The following is a 20270-nucleotide window of genomic DNA, read 5'->3' as shown; positions in this document are numbered from 1 at the left end:
TGAAGAGTGAAAAGCAGAGAATGGGGAATTTGGGCACTATTTGCTGACCCAAGCCGAGCTTCCAATAAAGATTTTGGAACCTGAAGGAGAGGTAGGAATCTGGAATCAGCCTGAAAAAAAAAAAAATCCTGCTAAAGTTCCTAGAACCAGAGACAATGAGCAAAAATGGTCCACAAGAAACTGCCAGCACAACTGCTGTGACCACAGCATGCCACCTGCATAACCCAGGTTGCTGAAGGTGGCCCAACAGGTCTAGCAAGCCTCCAGAGTGATCCTGGAAGCTAAACTGCTTTATTCCCTCCAAACCAAGTAGGGGAGGTCTGAGATGTTGTTGGGTGAGCTGGGGACAGCTTGCGCGAAGCCAAAGCTTCATCCTTTCGTATGCTGCCTGAGCCACAGAACCATCTCAGGAGCTAGAAGCTGTGTCCGTTTCTCTGACCATGGCCAAGTAACTCAGTTTTACTCTGTCAACACCAGCTTCCCCACCCTGACGCTCATGGGCAGACACTCCAACGTCAGCCTGCAGTGGAGAGCACTCCTCCACTTGTCCTCCTGTGGGCAACGTTGGCCTAAGTATTCAAAAGCTTTTGTGAATGCTGAAAAAGCAGGCCTTTGCTCCAGGAACTTCAAGGGGTACATGAGTTACATGCTCAAGTGCCTGGTCCAACACTGCAAACACACTGGAGACTTGAACTGCTTCTGGCAGCCACAGGAGATAACAACAGGATCCTGCCGAGCCAGCGGCAGAGCTTATCTTATCCTCGGAGTATGGAAGCAGCAGATTTAACTAGCTGCGCAAAGCTTCAGAGCAAGGCAAAGCCCAGCAGCTGAGGAACCAGCCTGGGAGAGAAGGGGAACACCTGGACTAGCCTCGGAAAGAGCGGTTTATAGAGCAAGAACCTAATTTGGGGGAATACCCATCACACTTGGGCATACGTGGATAGCTGGACTACTGCACATTCATCCCCAGGCAACTACTCTCCAGCAAGAAAGAATTCGGGACTGGCGTACATAGACCCTGCCACCACCAATAAAACTAGATCCAACGAATGGCCCAGACTGAATTCTGGGTGTCAGGCACATTTGTGCATGTTCACATGGACTTTACAACAAAGGGCAATCATGAAGCACTTTAATGTATGACACCAACTTCTTATAGGATCGACAACAGGGAAACACAACTAGTTGACGCAGAGATTGTTGAAACTAGTCCAATTATCATGGTTCACAAACAGATCATACTCTGGACTACTTAAAGGAATTCTAGCCCTTTCCTAAGAGACCATATGGATCGGCCATCAGGACTTCGACTCCACGCCTATGGTTTGTTTTTTGTTTCATTGCCTACATTAAGGTAAAACAGTCATATGCTATTTTAGGCTATTAAATATTTAATTCCACAGTGAGACAGAAGAAACTGACAGATGGTCACTGCGCAGCGGGCCTCTGCCTCTTTTTTTGGGGGGTAAAAAAGTTAAAGGAATAATCACAACACCTTTATTTCCAACAGGAACCATATAAATCCAAGCACTGTGCCAGAGGACAGGGCCGAGAGGAGAAAAAGTGGCTCCTTACAAGCAACTCTTAAGCAACAGCTACCTTTGCATCCCCATGAGCAAATCATGACGTGAAACTGCATTGCCAAGCAGTCTGTTGGATGGTCTACAGATGTTCTTGCAAGCTGGCATCACTGCGTCTCACCTATGCGCCCGAGAGCTCCCTGCTCTCCCTCTGCATCTTCTCTCCCAGCGCAGGAAAGAAGATCTAGAGGCAGGGTGAGCTGGCAATTCAGGCAAAGAGTTTTTTGGTTTTGCTTTCAAAAACTTAATTTCTATCTTGGCAGATAAGCAAACATCCCTCCACTTGGAGGGGCAAAGTACAAAATTTTTGGAGAACTGTTGCTTTCTCCCACTATAGGGAGCATTGAAACATCAGAGCTAGCACCTATTCCTGCAGAACTGCATCAGAAATGTCCGTCAACTGGTTGCTCCTTAACCAAGACTATCTTGGTTTGCTAATTAAAGAGCTATTAAATTGTGTTTTAGTAAGAGTTACATTCATACAGTTCAGTTCCCTTTATCAAACTTTTCACCACTCCAGTGTATGTTAATCTAGTGTGAAATATGTCTTAAAGTCCACAAGAAAGACAAATCCAACCTTTTACCAGCTAATCCAAGCAGACCAGTGATCTTCAGCTGAGTCGCATGGCAGATAAAGAAGCTGGTGCTGATGGGAGGTAACAGATGCAAATTTAGTGCCTTGTCAGAAAAATCTTTAAACATAGGTGCCAACAGAGCATCTGGCACCAGAAGCTAGTGTAGCTGGAAAGGGAAGAAAGAGTACAGACGTGCGATAGCTGCCTATTCCATTCATGTGGAAACATCTAAAATGGAAGATCATCCCAGGAATTAACTTTTGACAGAGCCCTCAATTATTGGGCTGCATGCAACGCTACTCAACTACATCAAGGAAAAGGCAAAACTAGACCAAACAGCTTGAAAACAGATTAATTCCACCAGTTTTTGACTATGGCAACAAGGGAAGCAGGTAACCAATACACATCCTTCAGATATTTAACTCTGGAATTGTTCTAAAATGTAGGCAGACACCCCAAAATGAGTATTACCAGCAGTATAAGGAAAGAGATACAGCAGTACCAGACTCCAACATTAGTGTTACAAAGTTAGTTGTAAAGCTCTCCCCAAAAGTATCATATCTGCTACCAGTGCGGTCAAGGACTCCACGCCTCCTTAGCAAGACTAGATGCACTTCCACAACGAGCAATAAACACAAATGGGTTTCAGTAAGATCCGGAGTTTGGCAGTATATTGAGGTTGTGCTTCTCTGTTTTATCTGTATCTAACAAATCATGATCCGGCTTTTCAGCAGTCTTAACATTCGACTGTTCCTTGGAAAGGCTGACTGCCCCAAAACACTTCCTTCCAGGCTTGTCTACATGAGCATGCTAGCCCCAACTTCACACACTGACAAAGAGGTCCTACAAGAAGGTTCCCCTTTGATTCACAGTAAGCTGGTCCCTTCCAAACAGCATGTTCCTCTGATAATTACATAAGATTAATATACTTTTAAAATGTTTACTCTGAACATCCAGGGAAAAGGAAATCTCCATCAACATTCTTCTCATTAAAATAAATAAATATATATATATATATTTACAAACGCTGCATGTAAAAGCAGCTGATGACAATTTTGACTTCTCACAGAGATACAGCTCATGGAGACCATCTGGTTATACAGTCATTTGAACAAAGTAGTTACACTAACTAGAGGACTACTATATTACTTTTCAGGTTAGCAGTGGGAGATTCACAGTCAGCCACATTAGCTGGCAAGATTAATTGGCTGATTTATTGAACAGTATGTGACACGCAACACTACTGCTGTTTGTAACTGAGTCATGCACACCATGGGTCTGGATGCATTCACTCTTAGCTTGGCGAGTCTATGATAATTTAAAGTAACCAGACCTGCTTATGGGAAATTAAATGCAGCCTGTTTCAGCAGTTGAAGTTCTCAAAGCGAAGACCATTAAAATGTAAGGGGAGCCTGGCATTAACCACACCGCTGAGAATGGTCCCAACTATTTCTCCAGAGTCGGAGCATATTTAGCCCCAATCTGTTCTTGCACACAGACAGCCTTTCCCCAATTCTCAACTTGATGTCTGCACGGCACGCTGAGACTCCCTGGCCCTGGCAGTCTGACTCCACCAAAATTTGTTTTGTTAAGCTTCCAAGTTTTGTGGAGAGACTATAGATACGGCTCCCGTTCTCCACCCTAGCTTCTGGCCTCTTTCCAGGCTTCTTAGCAAAACTGTAGCTCGAGAGCTTCTAATGGAAATAAACAGATTTTCAGAGTCGGGTTTGTGATGCCAGTGGGACCATACAGATTTAGAGATGAAAGTCACGTCCTTCATAAGGCCTCCAAACAGTCTCTTGACAAATACTGGCGGAGAACTACAGATGACAGTGAATCCCCCAACAGAATGAGAGGAAAAGAGATGTTGAAGGCAAGATCTCTACGTCTGATGGTAGCATATTCAAAAATACTTCCACTGCCATGCACAAGATCTAACAGGACAGAAATGCAACGCGTGCGTGAATAAGTGTTGTAGGAAGAGAAATTTAGATTCATTAGGAACAGCAGAAAACTCATACAAGAAAACATTTAACCTAAACCAAAATAAAGCCAAGCTTCTAATAATCAATTTAAAAATTCCTCAATAACATCTTCAAAGAGTGATAGAGAGCTGATGAGTGTAGAAAAAGCTGACTGGGATGACACATTCTCTAGGATATCCCAGAGACAGCAGGCATCAGCAAAACTCAAATAGGGAATGAAGAGCAGATTTCAAGCGTCTCATTCACTTTGTGAACCTAAATCCCTTTTATTTATTATAAAGGCTTCAGCAGAAATGCTACAAGTCTCAAAAACACAGGCAACTGGAATTAAACGAAGACACTAACCTATAAGAAATTCTGTAGACAGTGGATAATCAGCAGGATGCTAACCCCAGAATAGAAAGCGCACAGAAGAGAGCACCTTACTTCAGTACACAAATGCTGCTATGTGTTAAAGAAAGCTTAGGATCAAGTCACATATGCATGTGACTTCTGCCAGCACAGGTCTGAAGCGTCAAAGCTAAATGGGAAGAACATCACATCAGGGCTGACCAGCAGCCACCCAACAAGAACAGCAAGACTCGCATGCCGAAGGCGATCAAAGAGGCAACAAGGGCAGCAAATGCAATAATGAAGAACATCAGTTACCCCACGACTGGGCAAGTATCACGCTACAGGTTAATACACATGCTTCATACTTTAAACTCTGTAAGCAACTGTTCCTTGCAGCAAGTGGCCAAGACACCCATAGAGACAAGAACTCTTGACCTACTTCTGTGATATACCACAAGACCTGCTTCACAAAAAACCCCAAAACCAAAAACAACAACAACACGGCCCTTATTTACGACTGCAACAACTTACTCGGAGATCCCACATCCCATATTTTGCATCCTGTAAAGAGCAAAAAAGCCAAAAAGGTAGAGTGCAATAGCATCCAGTCTCCGGAGGATATTCTGCACAAAATTAAGGCAAATGGCTAGAGAAATTGATTGGAACAAGCGAAAAGTAAAAATGCAAAATGACTGTATGAGTACATTATGAGCTCAGAGCTGATATACCACCAAATATCGCCAAAACACTAATTTGAGCAGAATGAAGATACGAGAGCACATCCTCTGCAAGTGGAAGTTGGATTCACTCAAGAAAAACAAACGAACAAAAAAAAAAATCAGGAAAAAGTGTAAAAGAAAGAAGTAGGAAACTTGCCAAAAAACCCAAGGTCAATGTATTATCAAGGAACAGAAGGAGTGGAGGTAAGATCTTCGCTTCTGAGATGCCACTTCATGCAGTGTCTAGCCAAGGCTGTGGAAGCCCCTGTCACAGGGCACATACTAATAGTCTATATAGGTTTAAAAAACAACCATAAATTCATGGAAGAAAAATCCAGACACAGACACAAGCTCAAGCCCTACATTAGGGAAATCAAGAGAACTCACCAGGGGAAAAAAAAAAAAAAAAATCACCATAGGCTTATCCTGTTATATTCTTCCCTCACGTTTGCTGTGGACTACTGTCACACGGAGGATACTGCGTAGATCAGCTTTTGGACACACTTATGACTTAGCAAATAGCAATGAAAACATGTCATTTCAGTATTTCATTACAAAGGTCCTATGCTTCTTACGCAGGTTCCTGTATCTTGAGGCTTCAAACAACCTTTCTGAAGTCTGTCATGCTATACACAAATAGCTTTCAGTCCATTAAAGGTTCCCCTGTTTTAAAAGCGCATTTATGTAGGTATTTCACGTGTCATTCAATCCTCACTAACACAATAACCAGTTTACTAAAGAGAGTTCCCAGGTCCGCATAACTGCCAATACCATTAAGATGTTATTCTGACCAAATTTCTTCCAAAAGCTTGTATGGGACTACAAGAATTTGCCCAAATCAGTAAGTTCAAGCCGGAATTATATAACAAACGCGACAGCATCATTTGCTTTAATAAAGTCACATACTTTCTGTAAAGTTAAGGTAGGTTTACTTACCTGCACTTCCAAGTTGTTTATAAAATCTGTACTCTAAATGAAGCTGTGGTGCACGTGATTTTATTGGTTCCTAAAGCAGGAAAAAAAAAAAAAAAAAAAAGAGTTGGTTAAAACCAGTTTGACTGAAAAAACAAACAAGCAAAAAAGCATATACAATACTTGAAGTTTGAAACTTCAAACACTGTGTGGTCAAGACGAGCCAGTCTAGATGAAGAGTCCAGCAAAAGAACTGACCATTAGACAATATTTAAATAAGTAGAGAATAAAAAGCAAAAGAAGTTTGCTCTGTATACCCTGGAGGAGCTTTTCTGGCATTTGCCAGAGGAGAAATAACTTCCTCATTCAAAAACAACACTCGCTCTTGGAAGGGAAATTCAAGCATTGTTCAGCAAAGCTCCTGATCCTTGAAGAACGACCCTGAACACACAGTACATTTGGAGGAGGAAAGCCAAGCCCGCAGAAGAATAAGCCACACGTTCACAGTTTGTGGCCTGTTGTTGCCCAGAGTATTTTTGGTGATCACTAGCCTGTATTTTGGAAAGATGTTGAGTGAAACATCCTTGTTCTAAGTCAGGCCATGGTTGCAAAAACAGTTTTGTTTGCAGCAAGCACTACAAAGCACCTAGATATGCAATAAGCCTCCCCCTTCAGTAACAGGTGCCAGTCAAACATTTCAAAGCACGTAAGACTACTCTATTTTTATAGATAGAATAAAAATGGATGAGCTACGTCTATCGTGCACCCACAGCATTTCTCGATTGTGGCTCATCTGCACGTTATGCACAAAACTTAATGCCTGCAGTCTATAAAGGCATTAACATGCAAGATTACAAAGCTTCTGAAAGTACGTAGTTAACATGGAGAGGATTAAGAGACTGGAGTAATTATGTTTTCAATAACACCGTGCACTTGGTAAGACAGTATTGCTGATTCAGCTATTGCCCATACTTCTTTTAATGAATGTTAATACTGGCCTCAATTTTTGTCCCTGGCTATTACTTATTTTTCTTGCATTTCAGAAAAGAAATGCCCCATGCTCAAAACTTCATTAAAAGATTCATATCATGGCAACAAAATTAACCCAATCACTGTTTGGATTTCAAAAACGTGCTAAATAGCCTTCTATTTGGAAGCGAAGCCACCATCTACTAGAAGTTTGCCTCTAAAGAAGCCACCTAAGATTAGCAAAAATCACTTGGGGTTCTACGTCTGCTCCAAAAAGTGACAGCAAGGGCATCCAAAGGAGGTGCAACAAAGGCAAGAGTCTGAGCTGCCATCTCCAGTACACTGCAATAACAGTTCTGTCCACACCAAGGCTGTGGCTGATCTGTCTGTCTTGTTTCACCCATGGTCCATACTGCAAGACTAGTGCCTGCAGTTGGCATGAATTCCACATAAAAGACTTCCTGTACGATATCTTTCTTCTGACTTAAAAGGAATTCAGGCAACTCAACTTCCAGCCAAGCTGTTCATCGCCAGCTCGAGTCATTTCCTCCATTTTCCAGCAAGGAAAAAAAAAACAACCAATCAAAAAAAAACCCAAAACCACTCTGGTTGCTTCTGAGCTTTCTGATACTTAAAAGGTTTGGAAGTCAGATGTGGCTAATCATTTAGAAAACAAGTGGCGAAAAGCACTCCAACTGTATTGCGGGCAAATAGAAAGCAACACAATATCCAGTTTGCTATCCAGGTCACACATTTAAATTAATATAGATGTCAGTGCTGGTTTGAGGGAGAGTCTTCAGACACCTCCACAGTAAAGGGATTTAGAGCAACAGGAACTCAGTCTATTCAGTGACTCCAAGCTGGTAGGAGGATTACTGTACCAGGACATGAGGTTGCTTGCAAGAAAGTAGGGGACAGTAAGCCATGCCCAAGCAGGTCTCCTTCTGCACCAGGAGGTGCTGGAGAAATGAGCTTGAGCTCTGGACATGTGCCAGAGTTGTGGTAGAGTCCGGGAAGATGATACCAGAACAGATGGCTGTCCTGTAAGCAAAGGGCTTAAGGATGCTGGCAGATGTTGCCTTTGTATCGAAAATAACTGAATTACTACTGCCTAATGGACAAAAAATACAGCTCAAACTGACAGGCATGGTGATCACCACCCTTCTGAGAGCGCACGCAGGAGGTGCATGGTACAGCTTGGTAATGCAGCTCCTGCGCTCAGATTACAGCTTGATTTCATACGCAGAAAAAAAATCCTTACTATGTGCAATGCAGCATTAAAAACCCTCAAAAGATTAAGCTGGCAAATATGGCCACCGCCTTTCAGAAGGCAAATTCCTCCATGAAGCAGATCCCCTTAACCAAATAATCTTCAGCTGAAAGAAAGGAGCTACAAGCAACACAAGGTAGAGGCCAGCCAGTATTTTGCACTGCCAGAGCAAGATGCAACACAACCGCAGAAATCCCTCATCCCCAAAGACGGACCAAGAGAGATTAGCAATGAACTTTACAGCCTTTTCTGAGCAACTCTTTGGCCTCTATCGCAGAAGTCATAATTCTCTCATTTTCCCTACATTCAGCTTTAACGTAATGATGGGAGGCACAAATAGCTGAGACAGCAGGGTTGCAGTTGCAGAAGATGATCTCAAGCAGTTCAAAGGATTTGGTGCAGAGTTTTGACTTGGTCTAATGATGCAGATAAAATGGAAAGTGTTGCCTTCAAGTACATTGAATGCAGCTACTTTACCGCTAACCTGTAGATTATTTGAAGGGTAAAGCAAGTCTTTTGAAACTTAGCAAGTTGTTAAATGAAAGCTAAGAACAAGATTTAATGTAGGTCTCCCCCAAGGAGAAAGGCAGGACTATTTACAACCGTTCTTGGTCTCAAGTTTTCCTGGCTTTTTTCCCCAAAGAGCCTAAATTAAACAATTTAACCAGTCTGTGTAAACACTAATTTAATAACAACATTTGAGAAGCTGGATCACAATTTTTTTGCTCAAGCCTCAAAATGGCATATAGGAAATAGGCACTCAGCGAATTAGTTCATTAATTGAATCCTCCTTCTATCCAGAGCTGAAGGGCTGCCTCAAAGAACTGTAGTTTTAGCTCTTGAAGGAAACACTTCCTCCTCTCAAGTTTGCTGCACAGTTTTGATGAGGAGTAATTTCCTGCACAATATTTCTATGCAGAGAAGTGGGGAATCCTTGGCATTTGGCAGCATGGCACTGGTTAACCCGGAGGAAAATACAGTGGGGCTTATGCTCCTGCACAGGAAGTGTTTGCTTCCCCCACGATTACAGTTAAGTACACACATAAAAGAAATAAGTGTTTGCAGCTGAGAAGGCAGAACATGGTCTCCCAGGGAAGATGGTCTAAGATTAGGAGACAAAGTCTTTGCTAGTACTCCATCGCTAACCTTCTCAAAAATCCAGCGCTACAGCAACTTCAACGGAGCAGGCAGGCAAACGGACAAGCTACATGGATGGCCACAGAGTGGCAACTCCAGTCCTTCACATTCAAAGGATTAGAGACTTTAAATGAATCATAATAGCRCAAATAAAACTGGAGTGTGTTAAAGTGTAACTGCTTTAGCATACAGTCACTCAGATAATATTTTGAAAAACTAAAGAACTATGAAGAAGAAAACCAGGTAAGATTAAGGTGACAATAAAGCTAACGCCATTCAGCTCGAGCCATGCAGCTATCGAAAGGGTTCAGGTTACTGGGAGGTGTCGGGACAGGCATTGTGCTGAGAAACAAGCACTCTCTGAACAAATACAGCTGCCTTTTTGGTGCACTATTACTTCCTTACTCCTTCCAATGCCACAACTTTGTGGGATTATCTTTGAAAGTCAAAGCAAATTAGGAGTGTTATTGGCTCAATAAAGCACCTAGTAGTATGCATACAGCACATTCTCTGTTGTCAAATCTGCCTCAGGAGCAAGCTACTTGACAAGCATCACTCCTCCTTCCCAGTGTAGATCCATATCCCAACAAGGGTATAAACTCCACTGCAGGCGTTTAATTTTTAGGGAAGATCTTCTGACATTTGCCAGCGGGAGGCTTCAAAATGAATCCCTCCTGCAAAGTACACATTATTTTTCATCTACTATGCATCACTTAAGGAGAACATTAGAGATGGAAGATCTGTGGCACTTCAACATGAATCAGACTTAAATACGCCAAGTCCATCTTGATCTTCTCTAATCTGAATGATTCCTGTCATTTTGCCAGACAGCACTGGATGAGAAAACAGGCATATTTGCGRTTAGTACCAAATTAGTGCAACAACTTTTATTTAAAATTCTAGCTTTTGGATCCGTGATTAAAGAGCATACTGATGAGTAAAGAGCACTGGGTATTGTCAGTCAAACACTTCAAATTTCAAAACCCCAACAGACTCACGGAAGTCTTAATTAACAGATAGAAAAGTTAAGGCATAAAAACAAACTACTGGGCTATGGTTTTCTAAGTCTGGTAGAGCTAAGGATTAGACAGTTTCCCCATCCCTTCAACTCAAACTTCAAACCACTATTGACCACTGTGCCTTCATACTCGGAAACAGCCATCAAAAAAAACAGTTTTAACTGATCCATTTGCTGCACTACAGAAACATGAAAGTAGTCATTGCATGTGCTTGAGGACGGCTACATCGCCTGCAGAGTAGAAAATAAACTGGTAATTGGGTACTGGAGGCTTGTAAGACGGGAAGGGAAGACAGCTGTGAACTCAACTGCTTGCACAAATTCTGAAGTCTGCTACTGGAAGGGCTAGAGTTTTTACGCCATTCCTGTAACACTCTATTTAGCCAATTTGATTCATTTTCACCATCTCATAACACAGGATAAAAGGAGAAAATCATTCTGAAGATGTTGTAGCCCTATATCCTTAGATATCCAAATCGGCTAGATAAAGACTCTCCTTTGCTGGGTTGCATCTTGTTTTGGCTGTTGCATCTGCAACTTCTCAACATTATATCAGACTAAGTTGTGCTGTTTCCCAAAAGCAACTTCTAACTGCTGAAACACCCCTATTTCCTGCCTCTCAACTCAGAAAACACGGAACAGCGAGCTGCACAGTACTGTGCTCCTAACCAAACACTTTGCCAACAGTCCAGGGCCTGGAGAGCGGATGGAGTCCTGAACAGAAGTACTCAACCCCAGGGACTTGGAAGCTGTGGCAAACCTGCAGTCAGTGCTGTTCACTGGGACCTAGCACACCAGCTTGGAAAAAGGGACAAGGCACACACAGGTGTAAGACAGTTAAAGACCATTTATGCACCAAGAATGGCGAGTGTGGGTGTGTTGTTTTTAGACTACTCAATTCATCTGAGTTTCAATAAGTTATTCTAGCTGAGGTGGRAGCAGCCTTAAGCACAAAGTGAGAGAAAGCTGCTTTTTGTACTTAACACTAGAACCTCTGCCAAGTCATTTAAGACCACATGAAGCTTCTACTTACCAGTTTGATCGCTACATATTCATTGGTGTAGAGATTTTTGCCTGTGAAAGAAAAAGAAAAATCTTTTAGTTCTGCATTCAGTGCTTCTAGTTTGAGACACAACACAGAAGAGCTTCACTGATCATCACTGAAGGCAATGAGCTGTCTTCTCTGAATTAGACACTGAAGTTCATGCCTCTAACAAAGTGYGAGTCTCAAAATAATAAGCTGTAGCAGTTCACCAGGCTAGGCAACACTATCTTCCATTCAGCATAAGGTACCCAGGGATACCTTACACAGCACTTATGCTCAATACAAGTACTTGAGAAGGTTTCCCAGACACATAACATTTTATTATCCATGACATGCCAGAAAAGTTTGGGGAACAAGAAATGAAGAGTCAGACTAGTATTTCTTTTCAGAAACGTCTTGATTCTGCTGGACACAGGACAGTTTTATCCAATGATCTATAGAGAGTTTCACTAGCCTAACTGTGTAACGTATCAAAGGGACTATTGCAGGTAGGCATATGAAAATAACCTTTGCATCAGCACAGAGCTTTACTTCTTCCTCTATGAAGAGTGTACACGAAAGGCCTTCTCAGTTGATCAATCAGTCCTCAATCTAATAAGACCAAAAACTGTCAGCTGCAATACAGTACCAATGAACTTCACAACCGTTCCCAGGATGTTAACGAATACACTGTCTAAAGAGAAGAACAAAATCCTTTCTTGGGACCCCAAAACACGGAGCACAGCAGTACTCCCCCTTTCTCCCAACAAGCACTGTGGGTTGTAGCATGCAGGAGTACCCCTGCTATTGCAGACTAAAAGGTTTGTTGGTCTAGTACTAGCTCTGGCAGCACCTAGGACAAGTATAAACAGGCAAGCACATAGCTGTACCTTCACACCATCTACACGTTCAGTTACCAGTAAAGTGTGGCTGAGGGACATCAAGCCAGAGCTAACACCCTTGTGTTCAATAGCTGTAGGTGAATTTTTACTCCGTGAATTTGGCTGGTGTTTGCACCAAGCCTTTGGCATCCTTAGTGATCTGTGGCAGACACCCACAGCTACATGTGTCAAGAAGCACCTCTTTTTGCACGTTCTGAAACTGCCAATTATTGTATCATTCAATGTCCTCTCGTTCCTCGACTAGGAAATTCAAGCAATCACTCTCCATTCACCTTCTCCATGCTGCTTGTGATTGACAAACGCTCCTGGAAGGAAGATCCCTGGGGAAGGATGCTTAGGCAGTCCTCACACCACATCTGTCTTGTACCTCTGACATCTCTGCTGCCTTCCTCTGACCTCCTTGAGTTCCCCTGTACCCAGGAGGAGCATGGCCACCACCGCACAAGTCCCCTGTGCATGCCTACCATTCCCAGTACTGCTTGTTCACTTTACTGTGCAATGAAGTCATGCTTTCATGGAACAACTTAGTAGACCTCCAAAATTCAGTAGCAACTTATACGGGAAGTTAAGCAGTGCTGGTTTGTAGCATCGGTCTTGCCTGGGTCTGTTAGACAGTTGTTTTCCAATTCCTGCAGTAAGTATTGAGGCTCAGAAGACTAGATTAGCTACTGAGGAAGTCCATCATAAGGAGTGGCATACTTCAAACCAGCCAGAAGTTTGGGAAACTTAGCATACCTATGCAGGCACCATCTAAAAACATGCCTGGTCCTCCCTCATGTACATGTATTCTTTGCATGCAGCAACAGCACTGGAAGACTTAATAAAATTAAAGACCTAAAAGATGACTGCTGGTATTTTCTCATGCTCTTAAAATCCAAAATACTTACCAGAGGAATTTCTTATTCTCACCTCCCCCCTCCTTCCCCCTTTTAAAATGTAATTATTTTACTTTAAAACAGCTTAGTATTTTCCTTAACTTCTTTTGATACCTTCTCTGCTGCATCACTCACTTTAGTTCTGGCCTTCAAATTTCAAATAGAACATTCCTGATATTGGTCCCACACTGAGCTGACGGCTTTAACATTCAAGAGGTCAAAAATTTTACCAGAAGATGAACACCTCAACCTGTTACAGTAACTGGCAATGCTATTTAGCACAGGGCAGGCAATTTAAGGTGAGGTTAAATAGCCTAAGAACAAATGTTTTATGCAATCAGACATGTAAGCTGAGTTTCACAGTGTTAACCCTTGTAACACAGTTCTTCAAAGGGACCCTACTGTTTCTTAGCTCTTTCATTAAAAGCTAATATGTGCAGTCTGGAAATGAAGTGCAGGAATTAGGTTTTGCAGTCACATCAGGAACACCCAGACTTTAGAAAGTGGCTTCAAAGCAGACAGATCGGAAGAGCATGAAGGCCAAACTCGGCAGAAAGGCAGGCGGTGAGGATAAACTGCTTCCCCAYTTGAGACAGAGAAGGACTCCAGCCTGTTACTATCTGAGGGCAGTGGGGGGAGAATGTGCAAGGACATTAAGAGAAGGCAGCTTAAATACACTTGAATTATCTGCTCCATATTAGCTCCCAGAAAATGAGTCATATCAGCAGCTCCAGATGTAGCTCGCCCACTGACACTTCCTCCTCCCTCCCCCTTCAAAAAGGATTAAATTGATATCAAGATGCTCAATTTGAGGATAATGCATCCGACTGAGGGAAGCTCCAGCCCAAATATATGAGAAAGTTATATGCTCTAAGTAGCAAAAGACCTGAGGCAATATGGCAATACTGTCCCCCTACAGATCCCATGCACCTGCATGTCATGCCCAGCATCGCAACCTTGGAGCCACACCACTTCAAGGTAGTTTTAGCCCTCGACGCATAGGGGTATAACGACAGTCAAGGAGTGATGACCCACAGACCTTATGTTACCACTCGTGCTCTCCCACCTAAATGGGATAACAATACTGGAAAATACTGTACATTGTTAGCACCCTCCATGCACGTCCAGCCATTATCCACCCTATTATGGTCCAGTTGGGAAGGCCAAGAATAAGTAGAAGCCAATTTTGATAATGAAATTCTTCAATTAAAAAAAAAAGGCATCGGTAAAACACTGATAAACTAGCCCCAGATATAAGTCCAGCAGAAAAGTAAACGAACTCACTAACTCGCCCTCCAATCCAGCTCCTTCCAAGCAAGCAAACATGGGGGAGAGTCTGAACATCCAAACAGGTCCAGTTTTTGAACTCCAAACCCTTCCTACAGCTACAAGGGAAGACGCTTGCTTTGCCAGTTATCTTTGCAGCTGAAGAGAGAAAAGCAAAGGCCCCCAAAACCTCATTACTGGCTCACTCCAGACTGAGATCATGACTGACCCCTCAAGTTTTGCTATCACGCTGTTGCCCGAGGTGTAACGATTCCTCCCTTCTCCTTACATGAGGCAGCACAGATATTAGAAGGTAAGTGGAAAGGCAGCACTGCTCGCAGGACAACGTTAAGCTGCATGGTAAAAATGATCTGTGAATAGAAGCTGCACCTTATCTCGGGAAGACAAAAGCTTTGCGATACAACTTGGAGGATTTAAGTGTGCTAACAAAAGCCTTTCAAGTTCAGGCAAGGCTTTAGATGGAGAAGCGATTAAGCTTACGCCTCAGTTTTGGGTAGTTCCACTGACAATTACGAACTATATATTGTAAATGAGAAGTGATGCATTAAGTCACTAGCATTCACGTGGGAAATCTAACCAAGCGGATTTCTCAAGCCCTGGCAGCGTGATATACGATGCACTGGCCGCCCAGCTGAGCTGCAGACAGGTAGATCAACCCAAAGCCATCAATCTCTTGAGCGCTGCACTTCCACAGTCTTAATTTAAGAGCCACAAGTGCAAACCTTCTCTCACGACTCACAAGAATTAAGTGTTCCCTCTTTGACCTGTCTAGCTTGGCATCATATGGACAATACGTTTTGATGACGGACCGAGGCTGCCAAACGGAGCTGCTCCAGCTCTAGTTTACAGGAAACAATGTCTATTTTCATATTAACTTGGGGGTGGAGATCCAGGACATCATAAAGGCAGAAGTCTCACTATAAAAACATCCAACTAGTTGTCCTACAGACCAAGTAGAGCTTACCCTAGACAGTGCTGCACCTACAGAGAGACCATGTTCTGGAGGCATCAGCCTAAACAAGAGTTCATGTGAATTTTGTACCATGTTTGCCCTCCTTTCTAGAGCACCCCTCTCTCCAAATACCACCACTTAGGGTGGATCGTACATATGATCTGCCACCACCCCTACTTTTTTTTTTTGGTACACTTTGGGTTTTGCTTATCACGAGCTCACTGCCGAGACGCACTGAACCTTCATGACAACCGTGTACGACTCGTGCCAGCATTTGACTTCAAAACACAGAGTTTGAGTAATGCATGAAAACCGACACTTCTCCTAAACCCCCCTTGCTGCACTGGCCTATCAAGAGAGGACACAAGCAACAGAGAGGATCCAGCTCTCCTAACGTTGTCTTTCAAACAGGGCTAGACCGCTTTAGCTGTCATTTTTAAATGACAATTGAACAGTAAGATTTTGAAAATGCCAGCTGATGTGAAACAAGATTTGGGTTTCAGTCTACATCTCTGCATTAAGATAAGCCAGAAATTAATGTCTCTTAAAAAAAAAAACAAAAAAAAACACAAAAACAAAAAATCTCCCTCCAATCTAAAGGAAGCTGCAATCATTTTACATTAGTACATATTTTATGCTTTAGTAAATAAGAGTGCTAAAAGTTGGGAAAATGGCACTTGAAGAGGCTTATTTATCCCTAACTTTTCTCATGGTTCAGGAATACAGCTGTAGCAGTCAGCATTAAACCTGTCCAAGGTTATGATTTCGGAGGTTTTCCAGTGGGCACGCAAGAAAAATCCATTCTGCAAGTCCATGAGTCAATACGAAGAGGTGGTTCACAGGCTCAACTGGCAATGGCCAGTGTACAGTGAAGCTTACAGGCATGGCTTATCATGATGCTGGATTTAAAAAGGTTGAATCCCATTATTCCTGACCTGGGAGCACCTACTGACATCACAGGCTTTTACAGCAATAAGCACCCCACGAGCCTCTTCTCAGRGCTGCTCCAGCCCTAGTTAACAAAAAGACATTAATGTCTATTTTCATACTAACTTGGGGTGGAGACCCAGGGCATCATCAAGGAAGAAGTCACGCTATTAAAATTGTGGGCGTTCTCCAGTTCATGTGAGAATTAATTTGGCAGTTCTCCAGGAAGCTGCACCACGATCTTGATGCCTTCTTAGAGCGTGGTTTCACACAAGGCGGCCAACCAACGTAACTGCGCAGAAGTCCCCCCACCTTCATCTGGCATCATCTCTGGCACATTTCAGACCCCTTCAGGATCCAATTTGCTTAAATAGCAAACATGATTTTTTTTTTCTCCCTGAGAAGTGGCCAGTTTTCCATCATCCTGAAGAATTAGGCATCTCACAAGAGGGTAGACAAGTGCCAGAGCAAGTCTCACCTAGAAAAAGCAAACCAGACCGCCTGCTTTTCGCTGGCACCAAGACCCTAGGTAGGTTCAGCTACTTAGGAAAAAGAAATCTAAGCTTTTACACACCACCTACCCTGCAGCCTTCTGCTAACCCTGCAGTTAGTCCTCTTTCATCTCATTACTCCAGGCCAGGCACTGATTTTTGTTTTCATCCCTTTCCCATTTCAGCTCATCTTTCCGGCTGAAATCCTACTGTTCTGCTCCAGCATGACTCCAAAAGCTTCAAAAATAATATCCCTATGGCTATCTATTTGTAACAAGGGAGACTGACCCTAAGCAGCTATAAYTTGACATTCGCAGAAAACAGCTTCATTATGCGACATTGCCTTTCCTCCCCCCGAACAATCAGTCCCCCAGTGATCTGCTGTGTGCTGATACAAAAAGAACTTAAAATGAAAATACACCACCTGAAAAGAGCAATTCTTTGGAAAACTGGAAAATATATTTTGTCCTTGTTTACCGGTCTACAGGCCCTGCATGACTTTGTTCTTCCTGTGTTTACTGAAAGCACTCACTGATGCCTTACTTCTCTGAAACCACATTAAAAAAAAAGGGGGGGGGGACAAAAAGCAGAGGGGACATGCCATGCATCTTTGCAGGACAAAATTGTTATCAGACTTGTTTGCTTGTATTTCAGACATGCTTCTTCTCCTTCCCCACAGCACAATTCAGCAATAATTAGCATCACATCTGTGCAAGCAAACAGGAGTTGTTAAAGCTGTAATGACTAGCAAAAAAGGATGAAAGTTTCAAGCAATAATACAGCTTAAGGACCTTACACTTCATTCCCATTATCAGTGTGCCTGGCCCTTTGCCCAAGTACAGCGAGTTACAACATACTCTGTTAACCAGTATTAGCAAAACATTTACCATGGTAATGTATCAATGTACCAGAATTATGAGCTACTCTTAACAGGTGATTCTTTTTCCATAGCTAAAACCCAATTTCTCTGTAAAGCAATCTTCTGAGAATTGAAACCCCTTGTTTAACATCTGTGCTTTGAAACAATGCATTAGTTAGAAATCTGATATCCAAGTCTCCAAACTGCTAAAACTTTGAGAAATGTGGAAAAGAAGAACCCCGGAAACAAGATTAGAATTTGGACACCAGCTGAATAAAAGCAAGAGCCCTTTACCTGGAGGGATCCAATACACCTGCTAAACATTTGAAGCAGAGTTTTGGATTACAAAGCAATTCGACAGCTCTTGGCCATGGAGTTGTAGCTGTTGTGACATTTGCATTTGGGGGTCCTTTCCCTTTACGGTATAATTCTTCAGGGCATTTCATTGAAAAACGCAACACAGCTACGCATGTTATGTTAACTATGAGGATCCAAACCGTATTATCTTCAGGCACCAATAATGCCCATGTGCTGTAGGTTCATATTCAGGAAGTTGGGAATTTTTGTCCCTCATCTCGCTTTCTCTGCCTTTGGAGCATTAGCTGTACTCCTGTACATCAGTACAACTTCTCTGACACAATGTTGAAACCCAAATTATTAATTTACTGAGACAGAACATAAGCAACCTGATTACTCTTTATATTACGGAAAGGTGGCCTGTCCTATAGATACAGTAGCCAAACCTTAGAATGAAAGGTAGTCATACATAGATTCTGAACAAGAATCTACAAAGCCTCTGCTGGTAGTTATAATTCCTTGTTGGTAGGTTACCTGAAGCAACTTCTTGATCAATTTATCTATTATCCCTTCTTTTTAATATCAGTTCTAAATAGACACCAAGTTTCAGGCGAAAGGTATTTACATCAGCCCACCTGCCTTCAGCACTCAAATTTATTAGCACAGCAATCCACTTCATTCAGCGGAAAGAACAGAAATGCAACCGTTTTAAATAGGTCTGAGTGAGACTATCACAAGCTGTTTCTTCTGACTGAAAGAAAAAACGAAAAAAAAGAAAAAAGAAACCCTTATCCCAAAACCACATATTGAGAGCTCAGAAGCATATAATCAAAAACACTGGCTGTTTCCCCCTCCTCATTTGAAAAAAAAAAAATAAAACAGCATTAACTCATCCTTTGTTTAGAATGACTTAAGAGCCCAACACAACGCAGTCCGCAAAGCCATCTGTTTGGGCAACCAGCTGCAAGACATGCTGTTAGAAGACCAACGGACCAAGAAAAAGCAAGGGCTGTTGGGCCGGTTCAGTGGCGGAGAGGCAGCAGCCAGATGGCCGGCAGCGCACCCTGCTCTTAGCCAGCCAGCGAGTCAAACACATGGGACAGATCAGGAAGTGGGTGATGAGGCAGAAATTAGGGCACTGAGGTTAGTGAAGGACGTGGAACAGAGATGTGGCTGAGCGCTGGGAAACTGTCTAAGCCCTTGCTTTAATAGGGTGACCTAACTTCTGAACAAGAGATTGAGGTAAGGATTTAGCAATCCAGACAGTTGAGAAGATTTTTCACCTTAGGCAAGACATTCAGCATTGAGGAGAGAACAGTCTTCATTGCTGGGGTTGTTCACAATTTGCATCTTTGGCCTCTCCAGTGTACTCACTTTGGCTTTATGCAAATAAAAACAACGTTAACAGTTACATTTTCTGAGTCAGAAGCTGCAGGGAAGGTGGCTCAACACTTGGGAAACAAGACAGACACACTGATTTCTTAAGCCAGAGTAAGTTTTTATGAACTTATATTCCAGCAATGAAATGCTAACTTGGATAACAAGCCATTAAAACAGTTGCTTCTTACCTAGTCTGAGTTCTCCAAAGTTCCCACACCCAATCTTCTTGCCCACTCTGAAGTTGGGCCCCACCATAAGAACACCAGAAGATGCAGATGAACTCGATGGTCGAGAACCATGCCCGCTCCTTCCCGGCATTCCTTTCGTCGTGCGCTGCCTTTCATCCTTTTCCCTATTAGAATGGTCCATGATCTTAGTGAAAGATCTCTGCCAGCAAGCTGGCAGAGAGGAATTGGAGTATGCACTCTTCTTCTTAGAAGAGAAATATATATCCAAAAGTGTCTGAGTCAGGGTCCAAGAGAGTCATGGAAAYGCATGGAGTTCTTTTGGCACCATATCCAGTTTCTTAATGCATCTTTATAATGTACCAAGTGGTCGATTGTGTTCTTGAGAACTCAATAAAGGCAAGTTGCTTTTGGTTTCTTACCTGGGGAAAAGAAAAAGGATATACGAAGTAAAAATCATTATTTTAAAATACCAAGAGAGAAATGTACAACATGGCAACCTTCCAGTATTTTCCAGAGCTATTTAGGCCTCAAAGAAGTTAACAGCTATGTATTAACTATGTATTTCCTAACAGTTTTCTGATAAAAAGCCT

General features: G+C 42.5%; 1 protein-coding gene across 3 annotated transcripts in view; it reads right to left on the bottom strand.

Annotated features, from left to right (window-relative positions):
• CSNK1G1 (casein kinase 1 gamma 1) overlaps positions 1-20270 on the bottom strand; it is a 101232-nt gene that overhangs the window by 54734 nt on the left and 26228 nt on the right. For all 3 annotated transcript variants that reach the window (XR_003253907.1, XM_026068276.1, XM_026068277.1), the window contains exons 2-4: positions 19681-20099; positions 11532-11572; positions 6129-6198 (exon numbers count right to left, since the gene is read on the bottom strand). Coding sequence is in view for 2 of the 3 variants with exons in the window: in XM_026068276.1 (XP_025924061.1) it covers positions 6129-6198; positions 11532-11572; positions 19681-19861 (292 nt within the window). In the remaining variant the exon portion in view is untranslated. The remainder of the gene's footprint in view (positions 1-6128; positions 6199-11531; positions 11573-19680; positions 20100-20270) is intronic.

This window comes from Apteryx rowi, unplaced genomic scaffold (genome assembly GCF_003343035.1).
Source record: "Apteryx rowi isolate R43461 unplaced genomic scaffold, aptRow1 scaffold_27, whole genome shotgun sequence".
In the NCBI taxonomy this organism is placed as follows: domain Eukaryota; kingdom Metazoa; phylum Chordata; class Aves; order Apterygiformes; family Apterygidae; genus Apteryx; species Apteryx rowi.
This window is presented reverse-complemented; position numbering and strand designations above follow the sequence as displayed.